At 52.9% G+C, this 14,160-nt stretch overlaps 1 protein-coding gene across 3 annotated transcripts in view; it reads right to left on the bottom strand.

Moving 5' to 3' along the window:
• The window catches only part of PACS2 (phosphofurin acidic cluster sorting protein 2), a 92,780-nt gene extending 89,065 nt beyond the window's left edge, over positions 1–3,715 (bottom strand). For all 3 annotated transcript variants that reach the window (XM_064293098.1, XM_064293099.1, XM_064293100.1), the window contains exon 1: positions 3,594–3,715. In XM_064293098.1, coding sequence (XP_064149168.1) covers positions 3,594–3,715 — 122 coding nt within the window. The remainder of the gene's footprint in view (positions 1–3,593) is intronic.
• Between the last annotated feature and the right edge of the window lie 10,445 nt (positions 3,716–14,160).

Here is a 14,160-nt window from a genome sequence, read left to right as displayed (position 1 = left end):
GTGAAGTTAGAGGAGGTCAGATGCCTCTGCCACGCCACTTTCTGAGTGAGAATTCTACCACAGAACCACCACTGCCCTCGTAGATAAGCTACACCTCAACAATTCTCCTTAAATGAAGGACATGAACAAGGGATTTGTAGAAATAAAAAGACCAATGAACGATAAACAAGGAGAAAGATGTCCAACCTCAAAAGATTTAAAAGATAAATTAATGAAGAAGCCTCAACAGAAGAAAGAAAACTTTGGGAAATGCAAGGGTCCAAAATGACCAAGCCCCTCCTGAAGACCGGGTAGGGTGCTCCACCTGGCAAGAGGACACACCAGGACCTTTGGGAATCCCAGCAGTGAGGGCCAGGGAAGGATGGCTGTCTACAGTGGTGCTGGGCCAACGGGTGGTCCTGGAGAAACAGCGTGACTACACCCTACCTGACTTACAGCCCCACTGTGCCTGGCACAGTCTCCCAGAAAGAACAGAGGTGAACTCTCTGGAGACCTTGTAGGAAGGAAGGAGTTCTGAAGGGAGACCAAACACCAAAGCCCAGAGAAAATGATAGGTAACGCAGCAGAGCTGACATTGAGAGCTCACCCAAAGACTGCAAGGTTAGAAGAGGGAGTTTCCAACACGTAGAACCTAGAGATTTCTGTTCCCTATAGAAACTTCCTGATGCAAAAAAAAATTTTAAAAAAGACCTCTTTAAAGTGTTAAAAAAAAAAAACAAAGATGTCGCTTTGTGGGCTAAGGTGCACCTGACCCAAGCCATGGTATTTTCAATCACCTCACATCCATGCAGTAGCTGGACAATGAATGAGGAAGACCGAAGATGACCTGATGCCTTTGAATTATGATGCTGGCAAAGAATATTCAATATACCATGGACTGTCAGAAGAATGAACAAATCTGTCTTGGAAGAAGTACAGCCAGAATGCTCCTTCGAAGCAAGGATGGCAAGACTTCATCTCATGTGCTTTGGACATGCTATCAGGAGGGACCATTCCCTGCAGAAGGACATCATCCTTGGTAGAGGAGGAAGACCTTCAATGAGCTGGATTGACACAGTGGCTGCAACAATGGGCTCAAACATAACAACGACTGTGAGGATGGAGCAGGACCAGGCAGTGTTTCATCCTGCTGTACACACCATCACTATGAATTGGAACCTATTTGACAGCACCTAGCAACAACAATAGAAATTCCTAAGACTTAATTTAAAAAAAAAAAAAAAAAGAAGAAAGAAAATTGGCACCCAAAAACCAACTCATTGCCGTTGAGTTAATCCCAACTCATAGTAATGGTATAGGACAGAGTAGGACTGTTCCATAGGGTTTCCAAGGAGCAGCTGGTGGATTCAAAGCTTGACACAAAAAGTACAAATGGCCTACATCAGTCATCAGAGAAATGCAAATTAAAAACACAATACCATTTCAAGCCCACCAAACTGGCAAAAACTAAAAGTCAGACAAGTGTTGGCAAGAATATAGGGCAACACAGCCCCTCATCCGGGCTGGCACAACTCCTGCCATCCTCCTGCCGTACAGCTCATGGTGAGGCAGGCACACTCGTAACCAGCCACAGGTGGAGAAGAGACAAGGCCATTCCCCTCAACAAAAGACGGGTACAGAGCCCTCACTGCACTGGGGAATCCTACAGGCACCAAGGGCATCACCAGGTGCATCTCAGAAGCCTAACACTGAGCAAGACGGCAGCACGTAGGCAGGCTGGCCTTTTACACAGTCCCCAATGTGCACTGCTACAGAGCAGACTATCCAGAAAGTGGGCACAGGGGTGCACGCACACAGAAAACACGGAAGCCGACCACCACCTCGGGGAAGCCAGGGCGGTGCTCACGATGGTGAGGTGTAGATTATAGGCTGCGGCTGCACGTACTTTACACACGAACCCTCTACCTGCACACCCCGATGTGCCTCTGTCACCCCAGGACCACCAGGTCCACTCTCACAGGACGCAGCCCACCACCCTCCAGCACGCTGTCTAGGCCAGAACCCCAGTGCTGCCCTGGACCCTGGGGCCTGGACAGCACATGCTGGTCTCCACTGAGGCAGCCAGGCTCCAGTGCCATGTCCTTCACTCCCTGCCAAGCTGGTCCCCAAGCCCTCAAAGCCCAACTCCAAGAGGGCTGACAGGCCCCTCGATGTAGCCCCTGCCTGCCAGGACCCTCAACCCACATTCCACCCTCCTCGGGTTAAAGCCTTTGATGCTACTGGAGGGTGCTAAGAACCACTGAAGAGGGGGCCCAAAGGCAGACATCACTCTGCACGCTGCCTGTGGGGCCTGGAGGGGCAAGCGGGACTCAGGGAGCGCTGCCGGAAGGCAGCCGTGTCAGAAGGGAGCCCACACAAGAGGTCCAGATAAGGCAAAGGGGCATACCCAGAGGACTAGATGTCTGCAAGCTCTGCGGGGAGGGGCTCCAGGACAACCCCTGGGTGTGGGCCATCACTGGGACAGGAAAGGGAGAGGAGGCTAGCCTGGGAGACACCCCTGAGTTTGGCTTTTTAGCCCCAGAGATTTCCCAGTGGAGGGGCAGAAAAGGGTCTGGAGCCCTTGGCCAAGCCAGTCCTGCTGCCCACCCCAACTTCTGACTCTACTGGTCCTCCAGGGCTTGTGCATTTTAGATGTGACAAACACCACCTCCCCTGGGGAGCTTCCACCTGGCTGGGAGTCTTGCCACGTGCCATCCTGAGCTCTGTCGGGGAGAGCAAAGCCCTGGCTGTCCAGAGCCTGAGGCGCCCCCAACACCTCGCTCAAAATACACCTGTTAAAGAAGCAACATCAGGCAAGAATGGACCAAGTTGAAGCTGAGTGAGATGGCACAACCGGGCCAGCCACAGCCTCACCTAACTGGACAGCTGGACAACGGCGCTTTCCCTACCAAGCGGCCTTTCTGTGGCGGTAAACTTAGCGGGGCGATGGGAGGCAGGATTTGTTTATAAGATCTTGCTAAATGACCAGGCACTCTCAAACAGACCAAAGAGTGGACTGGCTGCAGCCAGCAGGACAAAGCGTCAAGACAGCACATCAAAAGCGTCCCGGGAGTTCACACCATCACGTCCTCTGTCGTGTGTCCTCCCAGGCCGCACACCCTGGCGGTCAGCCCCACGCCCTGAGGTCTTACGGCTGGAAGCCAAGGGAACCTGTGGTGCTCGGACGGGAGAACTGTCCTGAGTCTACTCTACCTCGCCGCATGCGGCTACGGACAGGTATGGGGCGCAGCGCAGAGGCGCGCCAGGTGCGCTCCGCAGAGGGGCCGCCAGAAGACCTGCGAGCCTCACAGACACCCCGTCCGGTCCAGCCGCCCCGGGCCCACCCCCGGCACCGGGACCCCGGCGGCCCGGGCCCACCCCCGGCACAGGGACCCCGGCGGCCCGGGCCCACCCCCGCACGGGGACCCCGGGCCAGGGACCTGGGCGCAGCGCCGCGCGTGTGCGAAGACAGGGCCCAGAGGCCCGGCGGTGGGAGGCCCGGGCCCTCCCCACCCCCACGGGGCCGGCGGGCAGGCGAGGCCGAGCAGGTGCGCGGAGACAAAGCGCGGCCCGGCGCCCCGAGCGCCGACGGGTCCCGCGGCCGGCGGGCGTACCTGGGCACGCAGCTGGGGCTGGAGCCGTCCACCTCCCCGGTGGCGAACAGGTTCATGGGCACGGGCGTGTTGAGCGCGCCGGGCGCGGGCCCGGCCAGGCCGGGGCGGCCCCGCTCGGCCATGGCGCCGCCGCTCCGCTGGGCGGCTGGGCTGCGGCCGGCGGGCGGCGCGGAGGGCGGCGGCGCGGTCACATGGGGGCGCGCGGCGGGCGCGGGCCGGGCGGGCCGGACGTGGACGGCCGGGCGTCGGAGGCTGCGGCCGCTCCCGCCCCGCCCCGCCCGCCGCCGCCCCGCCCCCGCGCGCGCCCGCCGCGCGCGCCCGCCGAGCGGCCCCGGCCCCCCGGCCGGCGACGCCGATTGGCTGGCCGGAGCGCGAGCTCGCCGAGCGGGCCCAATCACGGCCGGCGCAGAGCCCGCCGGAAGTGAGGTCGGCGTCCTCCCCCCGCGCTCGCCCGGGCCCCGACGCTCCCCGGGGCGCGTGTCCGCGCGCCTGCGCACAGCCCCGCCCGGCGCGCCCCGCCCCGCCCCCTGGGAGCGCGCCCTCGGGGCTCCTGGCCGCAGGCACGAGCGCCCGGCTCTTCCCGGCCGCCGCCGCCGCGACCCCGGGGCCCCTGCCGTCCTCCCCGTCTCCGGGCCCTCGTGTCACTGCGTACCCCGTGCCCTGAGGTCGGAGGGCAGGATCGCGGGCGCGCGTTGCCCGGCTAGTCTGCGGGGCCCCGGGGGTGCCAGGCTGCGCGTCTGTGGGCACTGATCCCCGGACCCCTTTATGTCCTAGCTTCCCGTTGTCCAGCGGGCGTCTCGGACAATCGACAGCAAACGCCTGGGAGCGGGACGGCCCCCGGGACCCTCCCCCGAGGGCGAACTTGGGGGCCCAGGCAGGCAGAAGGCCAGGACCGGCGCCACCCTCCGCGCCCAGCCGAGCTGGGGGGCGGGGAAAGGCCCCAGAGGAAAGGCGGCTTTGCTGGGGGCAGGGGAACCGAGGCGGAGCGCCCCCCTTCTTTGGTGGCAGGCCTGGCCAGAGTCACCGGATCCTGCTCTGAGACTGAGAAGCTTCCTGGCAGCCCCCTGCTCCTCGTGTCCCCATATCGCACAGTTGCTTTTCCCCGTCCTCCTGTTTGTGCCTGGTCCTCTCTAAGTGGTTTTATTGAAACTCCCCGGCCGGGCAAATGGACTGCTCCGTCTCCACACAGGCCCCCAGCGGCTCCCTCCTTTGCCTCCAGCTGTAACTTCTGTATCTCTGGCTGCAAACAGCTGCGCTGCCGAGAGCGGGTCACACTTTGGAGAGAACAAGAGGCTCAGTGTTTCCCACATGTTCCGAGGGTCGCTCTGTCCTTGGCCAGCTGACCGGGTGTTATCTTACACTGCGGCTCCTGCTGCCCGTGGCTCTCACACCTAGGACTTGGGGCAGGCAGGAGGGGATGACTGTTCAGAGGACGGTGCCAGTGCCCCGTGGGGACGCATTGTCTTTGGGGGCCAGCCAGAGACAGGCACCCATTGAGTCTAGCTTTGGCAAGCTGCTCTGAGGGACAGGATGAGGGTGCAGTGGCAGTCAAATGAATGGACCACCTGACACACTGTGTCTGTGGCTCCAGGATCTGAGCCCAGGCAAGAAGCACAACTGGGGGTCAGGTGAGGAAATGGGGGACCAAGTATGCATGTGGAGCGTTGGCACTGGACACCAGCTGCCACCGCGGAGCTGTGCACCTCCTCCGCTCCAGGCACTGTTCCTAGCCGTTAATCAACACAACAGCCCTGTCTCCATCCAGGCTGGGAGTCTCGCCTGTCACCCCAGGACCAGCAGATGAGGAAACTGTGGCGCGCCAAGGTTATACCACAGCTCCTGAGCTGTGACTGCTGAAGGGAGGTGCCGGGGTGTGACCCTTGCATCCTGGTCCAGAGCCCATTCAAGCATCCGCTGATGCAGAAATGCTTACATACAGGGAGGCAGGGGCACAGAGCACACTTTTTTACCTGGTATCCTATTTGTGGGTTAGTTTTTTTAAAACGTGGAGTAATATGTACAGCCCACCACCCATCTGTCCCTTTGTCGTACCGTAATGGCTTGCGTGTTGCTATGAAGATGGAAATGATGCCACCTATATTTCAAATACCAGCAGCGTCACCAACAGTGGACAGGTTTCAACAGAGCTTCCAGACTAAGAGAGACTGGGAGGAAAGGCCTGGTGATCTACTTCCAAAAATTAGCCAATGAAAACTGTGTAGAGCACAACAGAACATCGTCTGATACAGTGCTGGACGATGAGCCCCTAGGTTGAAAGTCATTCGGTGTACACGGTGGTGCTAGAAGACGAGCCCCTAGGTTGGAAGTCATTCGGTGTACACGGTGGTGCTAGAAGACGAGCCCCTAGGTTGGAAGTCATTCGGTGTACACGGTGGTGCTAGAAGACGAGCCCCTAGGTTGGAAGTCATTCGGTGTACACGGTGGTGCTAGAAGACGAGCCCCTAGGTTGGAAGTCATTCGGTGTACACGGTGGTGCTAGAAGACGAGCCCCTAGGTTGGAAGTCATTCGGTGTACACGGTGGTGCTAGAAGACGAGCCCCTAGGTTGGAAGTCATTCGGTGTACACGGTGGTGCTAGAAGACGAGCCCCTAGTTTGGAAGTCATTCGGTGTACACGGTGGTGCTAGAAGACGAGCCCCTAGGTTGGAAGTCATTCGGTGTACACGGTGGTGCTAGAAGACGAGCCCCTAGGTTGGAAGTCATTCGGTGTACACGGTGGTGCTAGAAGACGAGCCCCTAGTTTGGAAGTCATTCGGTGTACACGGTGGTGCTAGAAGACGAGCCCCTAGTTTGGAAGTCATTCGGTGCACACGGTGGTGCTAGAAGACGAGCCCCTAGGTTGGAAGTCATTCGGTGTACACAGTGGCCACAACAATGGGCTGGAGCATACCAATGGGGAAGACAGCACAGTATCGGGCAACGTTTCATCCTGTTGTACGTGGGTCACCGTGAGTTGGAGCTGACCCCACAGCAACTGACAACATGGACACCAAGGTGTTAGCAATGATGGGATCATGGGTTGGTTTTTATTTTCTTTGTGCTCTCTGTGATTTCCAAGGTGGACAGGTAACACTTAGGTAAAGGGTCACTCTTTGAGCTAGAACCTGTCCCTCCACATTGTCTTCCTCTGTATTTGACAATGGCACTGTGTTCATCTTCCCCTTAGGACTCTGAGACCCACAATGAATACTGTGGAGCCTGAGAGGAAGCCCTTCCAGTGAGCCTGGCCTTGTTTACCCGGCCCCCTCCAGATATTTTGAACCACTTGCCATTTCTTATGACTTTTTCTGAAGTAATCCTGGTGACACAATGGTTAAGCACTCAGCTGCTAGTGGGAAGGTAGGAGGTTTGAAGCCAGCCAACAGCTCCCCAGTCTTTTCTCATAAAGATTGTTGTCGTTAGATGCCATCCAGCCGGTTCTGACTCATAAAACAGAATGAAACGCTGCCGAGTCCTGCACCATTCTCACAATAGTTACACTTGAGCCCATTTGCAGCCACTGTGTCAGTCCATCTCCTTGAGGGTCTTCCTCTGTTTCACTGACCCTGTATTTTACCAAGCATGGTGTCCTTCTCCAGGGAATGGTCTGCAGGCCACCCTGGGGGTGAGAGGGCCGGGTTGGGAGTGGCTTGGAGGAAAGGGCCACTCAGAGCCCTGGGGTCCCAGGAGGACACCCTGGAAAAGCTGATGATGACCAGCCTGCATGGCAGCCTCCCCAATGCCTCCGTTTATAGGGCCGATTTGACTTCTGCAGCGTCAAGGAGACATAAGCTCCGACTCCTCATCAGGGGCCAAGGTCGCACCTGGCGGCCCCTTTCCTGGGGTCCCGCCCCTGGTCGCTGAGTCCCACTGCCTGCAGTTCCGGCTCCTGCGTTTCTAGTTGGGTGCTTGGAGATGGAGAGCGCGGCTCAGCCCTGGTTCATTTGTCAGCCTGAGTTCACCGTGGCGCGCGCCAGGGTGGCGGCGTGATGGAGCAGAAGGCCCTTGCGGCCGCGCCCCCAAGAGACCTGCTCCCTGTGCGGGGACCGCGGGGACCCCTCCGGCGCCGGGACCTCGGAGCCCCCTCTGCTGGTACAAGGACCAAGAGATGCGTCTTCGCGCCTGAAGCGCCGCGGAGCTGCGTCGGGAGGAGGGTCCGCACCTCTGTGCCTCTGCGCTATCGCTGGGAGACTCCAGCTGGTGAAGTGAGTGACCAGGGCCTTGGCACTGGTCAGCTCTGTGGCTTCTGACTGCTTGGGCTGGTGGCTCTGCAGCGCCTTCTCCTGGCGCAGGAGAGCTGTGATAAGAAGTGGATGGCCACTGGGCCATTCCCTATGACAGTGAAGTCTGGGATGGGAGAGTGTTTAAGGGGAATAAGGGTGACAAGGCCACATCCAGGAGGCAAGGGGCCATGTTATTAACAGGCATATTGATTACATAATACTTATAGATAAAGAGGCTCTGACAGGAAATGGCCCTTTCAGTGGGTGTGAGGGGAAACCTCTCACAGTGCAGGGTGCCAGGGGTAGGAAGGGGAAAGGGCCAGAGGAGGGAACAGTCACAGGCACTAGAAGGAGAGAGTGGTATGGGGGGACCTCCACTAAAGGGCTGTGACCTTCCAGCGAGGGCCGGGCCAGCCCGTGGTGACCCCCAAGGGAACGAGCACTCAGGCCTCACTCTCCTCTGACCCCCAGAAGCCCAGAGGCAAGGGAGCCCATTCATGCAGAGGGCCCTGACCTGTGCCAGGCCGGTCCCTGTGGCTAGCCGAGCAATGCCTGGGACCCAGGAGCAGCTAGAGAGCTGTCAGGAATTGAATTGTGTCCCCGAAAAATGTGCGCCAACTTGACTAGGCCCTGATTCCCAGTATTGTGTGATTGGCCACCATTTTGTCACCTGATGTGGTTTTCCTACCTGCTGTAAATGCTGCCTTTATGACATTAGTGAGGCAGGATTAGAAGCAGTTATGTTAATGAGCCAGGACTCAGTTTGCAAGATTAGGCTGTATCTTAAATCAATCTCTTTTGAAATATAAAAAAGAGAAGCAAGCAGAGACACGGGGGACCTCATACCACCGAGAAACAAGAACCAGGAGAATAGCACGTCATTTGGACCTGGGGTCCCTGCACTGAGAAGCCCTTAGAGATTGATGACAAGGACTTTCCCCCAGAGCCAACAGAAAGAGAGAGCCTTACCCTGCAGCTGGCACCCTGAATTTGGACTTCTAGCCTCCTAGACTGTTAACAGAATAAATTTCTCTTTGTTAAAGCCATCCACTGGTGGTATTTCTGTTACAGCAGCACTAGATGACTACGACAACGCCCATGTGATGAATGAGCAAATAAATAGGGAGAAGATGACAGACTAGCAGGACAGCCGAGGCATGACAACCTCACTAGCCACCACCATGCAGACAATAAAACGGAAGAAACCCGGGTTTTATTCCTGGCCAATACACCTCATGTGCAGCAGTCGAAGCTTGGATGTTGCTATGATGCTGAGCAGGTTTCGGCAGAGCGTCCAGACTAAGACAGACCAGGAAGAAAGGCCTGGCAAGCTACTTCCTAAAATCAGCCAGTGAAAACTGCATGGATCACAACAGTTAGATTTATAATCCGTTATGGGGATGGTACAGGACTGGGCAGCTTTTCGTTGTGATGGGTCTTGGGGTGGCCATGAGTTGGGGGTCTGTTTGACAGCAGCTGATGACAGCAACAATTCTTTAAAGGATAGAGAGTTTTTGTTTGAGATTATGAGAAAAATTTGAAATATATAGTAGTGATGGGTATATAACCTTGTGAATGTACTTAATGCCACTGACTTGTACACTCAAACATGACTAAAATGGTAAATTTTAAGTTATGTATATTTTACTACAATTAAAAAAAACATAAAAAGCATCAAATATGAGAAAACTGCCTCTGGATATGAAGTCACTTTCTGAGAATAAAAACACAGAGAAATTATGAAGGTTTGCCTGCTTGGAAGTGTTAAATGTCCCTTCAGCCAAAAATCTACCATAAACAAAGTTAAAAGGCAAGGGGAAATATTTACAGAGTACATTGCAGGCAAAGATTGATGTACTTGGTATGTGACAGTCTCTTGCAGATCAATAGGAAACATGGCAGAGGGTGGAAAGGTGTCCCAAAGGCGGGCTGCTGGGTCCTGCATCACCCTCATGATCCCCGGGCAACAGACCCACAATTACACTAGGTCTGCTGGAAGTCACGGAAGTAAAACTCCAACATGCAGAGAGGCTGTGTTCTGCCTGCCAGGTTGCTGGGTTGGCATAGGTGTGGCGAGTGGGTCCACGGCACATGGTGAGGGGTGACACCAGCCCTCCTTTGGAAAACCATTGGAGAACAGACTAAGAGCTCTCAGGACAACCCAATCACAAAATGGGCAAAGGACTTGAACAGACATTCCACCAATGAGGATATTTGAATGGCCAAAGAGCACATGAAAAGATGCTCAATGTCATTAGCCATTAAACCTCCCCCAAAAACCAAACCCACTGCCGTCCAGTTGATTTAGACTCTTAATGACCCTACAGGACAGAGTAGAACTGTGCCATAGGGTTTCCAAGGCTGTAATCTTTAGGAAGCAGACTGTCACGTCCTTCTCCTGCAGAGTGGCTGGGGGTTCAAACCACCAACCTTTCGGTTAGCAGCTGAGCTCTTTAACCACTGCACCACCAGGCTTCTTCATTAGCCATTACCCCAAACCAAACCTGTTGCTGTTCAGTCGATTTCGACTCATAGAGACCCTATAGGACAGAATAGAACTGCCCCAGAGGGTTTCCAAGGCTGTAACCTTTACGGAAGCAGACTGCCACATCTTTCTCCCATGAAGCTGATAGTGGGTTCGAATCACAGACGTTTTGGTTAGCAGCCAAGGGCTTAAGATGCAAATCGAAACCACAATAAGATACCACCTCACCCCCATTAGAATGGTATGATTTAAGAGAAAAAAAAAAAGGAAAAGCACAGGTGCTGAAGAGGTTGTGGGGAAACATGAACTCTCATCCACTCCTGGTGGGAAGGTAAAATGATGAAGCAACTGAGGGGAACAGTTTGACGGATCCTCAGAAGTTGAACATAGAACTGCCACATGACCCAGCACTCCCACTCCTAGGTCTCTACCCAGAAGAAGAGAAGGTGAGAACACAAACGGAAACCTGCACACCAGTGTTCACTGCAGCATTTGTCACGAGAGGTGGAAACAACCTAAATGTCCATCAACAGATGACGGATTAACACGATGTAGTAGACGCACACTGTGTGATACCACTCAGCCATAACGAGAAACGAAGTCCTGGTGCAGGCCACAACGCCACCCCGCGCGAAGTTAGTCACAAAAGGACAGATCCTGGATGAGCCCACTTACATGAAATAAGAAATATACAGAAACCAAAGGTCCTTAGTGGTTACCGGGTGGGCTGCACAGCTCCTAGGAATGCAATCGCCGCACTGAGTTGTAAGTGTAGAATTTGCTGCAGTGGTGTGGGTTTTGGTATGTATATTTTCACCACAATTAAAAAAAAAAAAAAAAAGCTCTGAGGAGCCACAGACTGCTTCTCCCTCTGGTGACACTGTGGGTGGCCCGAGGTCACCACCCTCAGACAAGCACGGGAAAGGCACTCAGCAGGAGGCTCAGCCCAGCAATGGGGACTGGTTAGCTGAGCCAGGGAACAGTCCCTGATGGAACATTCTAGAGCTATGAGAAAGGTTAATATGCCATAACTGACATGGAAAACTGCTCACAGTATTGTTTTATGTTGGTTGTTGTGGAGTCAATTCTGACTCATGGTTATCCCAGACCTGGAGAATGTGTGTGATCTTTGTATTTAAATTTTAATATTTTTCTGGATTTTCCACAATGCAAGTATTGTCGTAACAAGTGAATAATGATTTAAACATTGTAAAAGAAAGGAAAACACTAAGATTATAATGCAAAAATCAGCAAAGGAGGCAAAACATCAGTGGCTGCAGCACTTACGAATGAACGCTAAATCTCCATGATATTCGAAAAAATGTTTGAATGATTCCTGTGTGTTTTTTAGATATCCTTTATTTTTCTAATGCCCTACGATTAGCAGATGTTATTTTGGTAATCTGGAAGCAACGTTATTTCTTCAAACAAGGAAATAAAGTCAGCCGTACTGAGGGAGCCTCGAAACCCAGATTTTATCCTGGAGCAAGTGGAAAAGTGGGGGGACTGTGGGCTTTTGAGCAAAAAGAGACCTGAGTGGTACAAATTGAAAGATTTGTGTAGCTGGCTCGGGGCTCAAGAGACAGGGAAGCAGGGAGAAGCTGCAGGGTCCTCCGCATGCTTCAGGGTTGGCCTGGGCAGTGGTAATGGAGGCAGAAAGGACAGGTGCAATTGAGAACAATTGGGAAGGCTGACTTGGTGACCACCTCCATTTAGGGAGGTAGAAGAATTAAATGGATAGATGATAGATATATAGATAGAGAGACGATAGATAGCTAGATAGAGATGATAGATGGCTACAAAGATAGACAGACAAAAAACAGATCAGACAGACAGATGGCTCTGTAGAGTTGTTTCCAACTCATAGTGATCCCTGTGCAACAGAACAAAATGTTGCCCAGTCCTGCACCATCCTCACAATTGCTGGCATGTTCAAGTCCATCCTCGTGTCCCTCCCTCTCCTGAGGCTCTTGGTGAGGTCAGAAGGGTGATACGAAGCCAATCCATCTCACCAAGGATCTCCCTTGCCCTTTCTGGCTGACTACTTCACCACACGTCATGTCCTCCTCCAGCAATTGATCCTTCCTGATGAGGTATCCAAAGCAAGAGTCAGACAGTGCTCTGTTGTGATCCATAAGGTTTTCATCGGCTAATTTTCAGAAGAAGAGAAAGAGGCAATTACAGAAAACATTCCCCAGGAGTTCCCAGACCTTGAACACTAATTGGATTCACCCTGACGGGTCCTGTTAGGGAGTAAGCTTAACTGCAAAGGGAGGGAATTAACCAGCGGCACACCTAGCAGCAGACTCGGGGGAAGAACGGGCTGATTGGACTCAAGGGATCGGTGTGAGCTTTGGATCAGCCTCATGACCTCACCAAGAGCCTCAGGAGACGGTGGGGTACAGGAATACCCACACCCAAGGGGAGAAACTTACCCCATCCAGCACATAAAAAACCACTTTTGGCCAGGAGGTTATGTGTTTGCACAGGATATAAAATTTGCAATAGGCTGGAACTTTGCAAAGATAGGCTTGCCTATATTGCAAGACTGCGTGTTGATTTGTCAAAACCCATTGACCATATTATCCAGCAATTCCACTCCTAGGTACATACCCAAAAGACTTGAAAGCAGAAACAGAGATACTTATACACCAATGTTCATTGAAGTATTATTCACAACAGCCAACAAGTAGAAACAGCCCAAATCTCCATCAGTAGGTGAATGGATAAACAAACTGTGGTCCATCCATACAAGGGAACATTACTCAGCCATAAAGAGAAACGGAGTTCTGATACATGCTACAACATGGAATAACCTTGCTGAAATTGTGCTGAGTGAAATCCCATGTATACGAAATATCCAGAAATAGGGAAATGCAGACAGACCAGTTTATTAGTGGTTATCAGGGGTGTGTGTTATGGATTGAATTGTATCCCCCCAAAATGTGTGTCAATTGGCTAAGCCATGATTCCCAGTATTGTGTGATTGTCCACCAGTTTGTCATTTGATGTGATTTTCCTATGTGTTGTAAAACATACCACTATGATGTTAATAAGGCAGGATTAGAGGCAGTAATGTTAATGATGTAAGACTCAATCTACAAGATTAGGTTGTATTTTGAGTGAATCTCTTTTGAGATATAAAAGAGAAAATCTAGCAGAGAGACAGAAGTAACTCATACCACCAAGAAAGTAGCACCAGGAGGGGAGCATGTCCTTTGGACCTGGGGTTCCTGAGCTGACAAGCTCCTAGACCAGGAGACAATTGATGACAAAGACCTTCCTATAGAGCCAAAAGAGAGAGAATGCCTTTCCCTGGGGCTGGGGCCCTGAATTTGGACTTCTAGCCTACTAGACTGTGATAGAATAAATTTCTGCATGTTAAAGACATCCATTTGTGGTATTTCTGTTATAGCAATACTGAATAATTAAGTAGTTAACACCTCAGCATAAAGAAAACAAAAATCCTTACAACTGGATCAATAAGCAACATCATAATAAACAGAGAAAATTTGGAAGTTGTCAAGGATTTCATCTTACTTGGATCCACAATCAACGCCCATGGAAGCAGCAGTCAAGAAATCAAATGATGCATTGCATTGGGTAAATCTGCTGCAAAGGACCTCTTTAAAGTATTGAAAAGCAAAGATGTAGGAGGTGGGGCCAAGATGGCAGAGTAGTCAAAGGCTTCCTGTCGTTCTTCTTAAAACAAAGACCCAGGAAAACAAGTGAATTGATTATATATGACAGTCTAGGAGCCCTGAACATCAAGGACAAAGGTGAGGAATTGGACTGAGTGGCAGGGGGAAGGAGAGACAGTTCAGAAGCAGCAAGGAGTTGCCTGACTTAACCTGGCTGGC

Source organism: Loxodonta africana, chromosome 10 (assembly GCF_030014295.1).
Source record: "Loxodonta africana isolate mLoxAfr1 chromosome 10, mLoxAfr1.hap2, whole genome shotgun sequence".
Lineage (NCBI taxonomy): Eukaryota > Metazoa > Chordata > Mammalia > Proboscidea > Elephantidae > Loxodonta > Loxodonta africana.
This window is presented reverse-complemented; position numbering and strand designations above follow the sequence as displayed.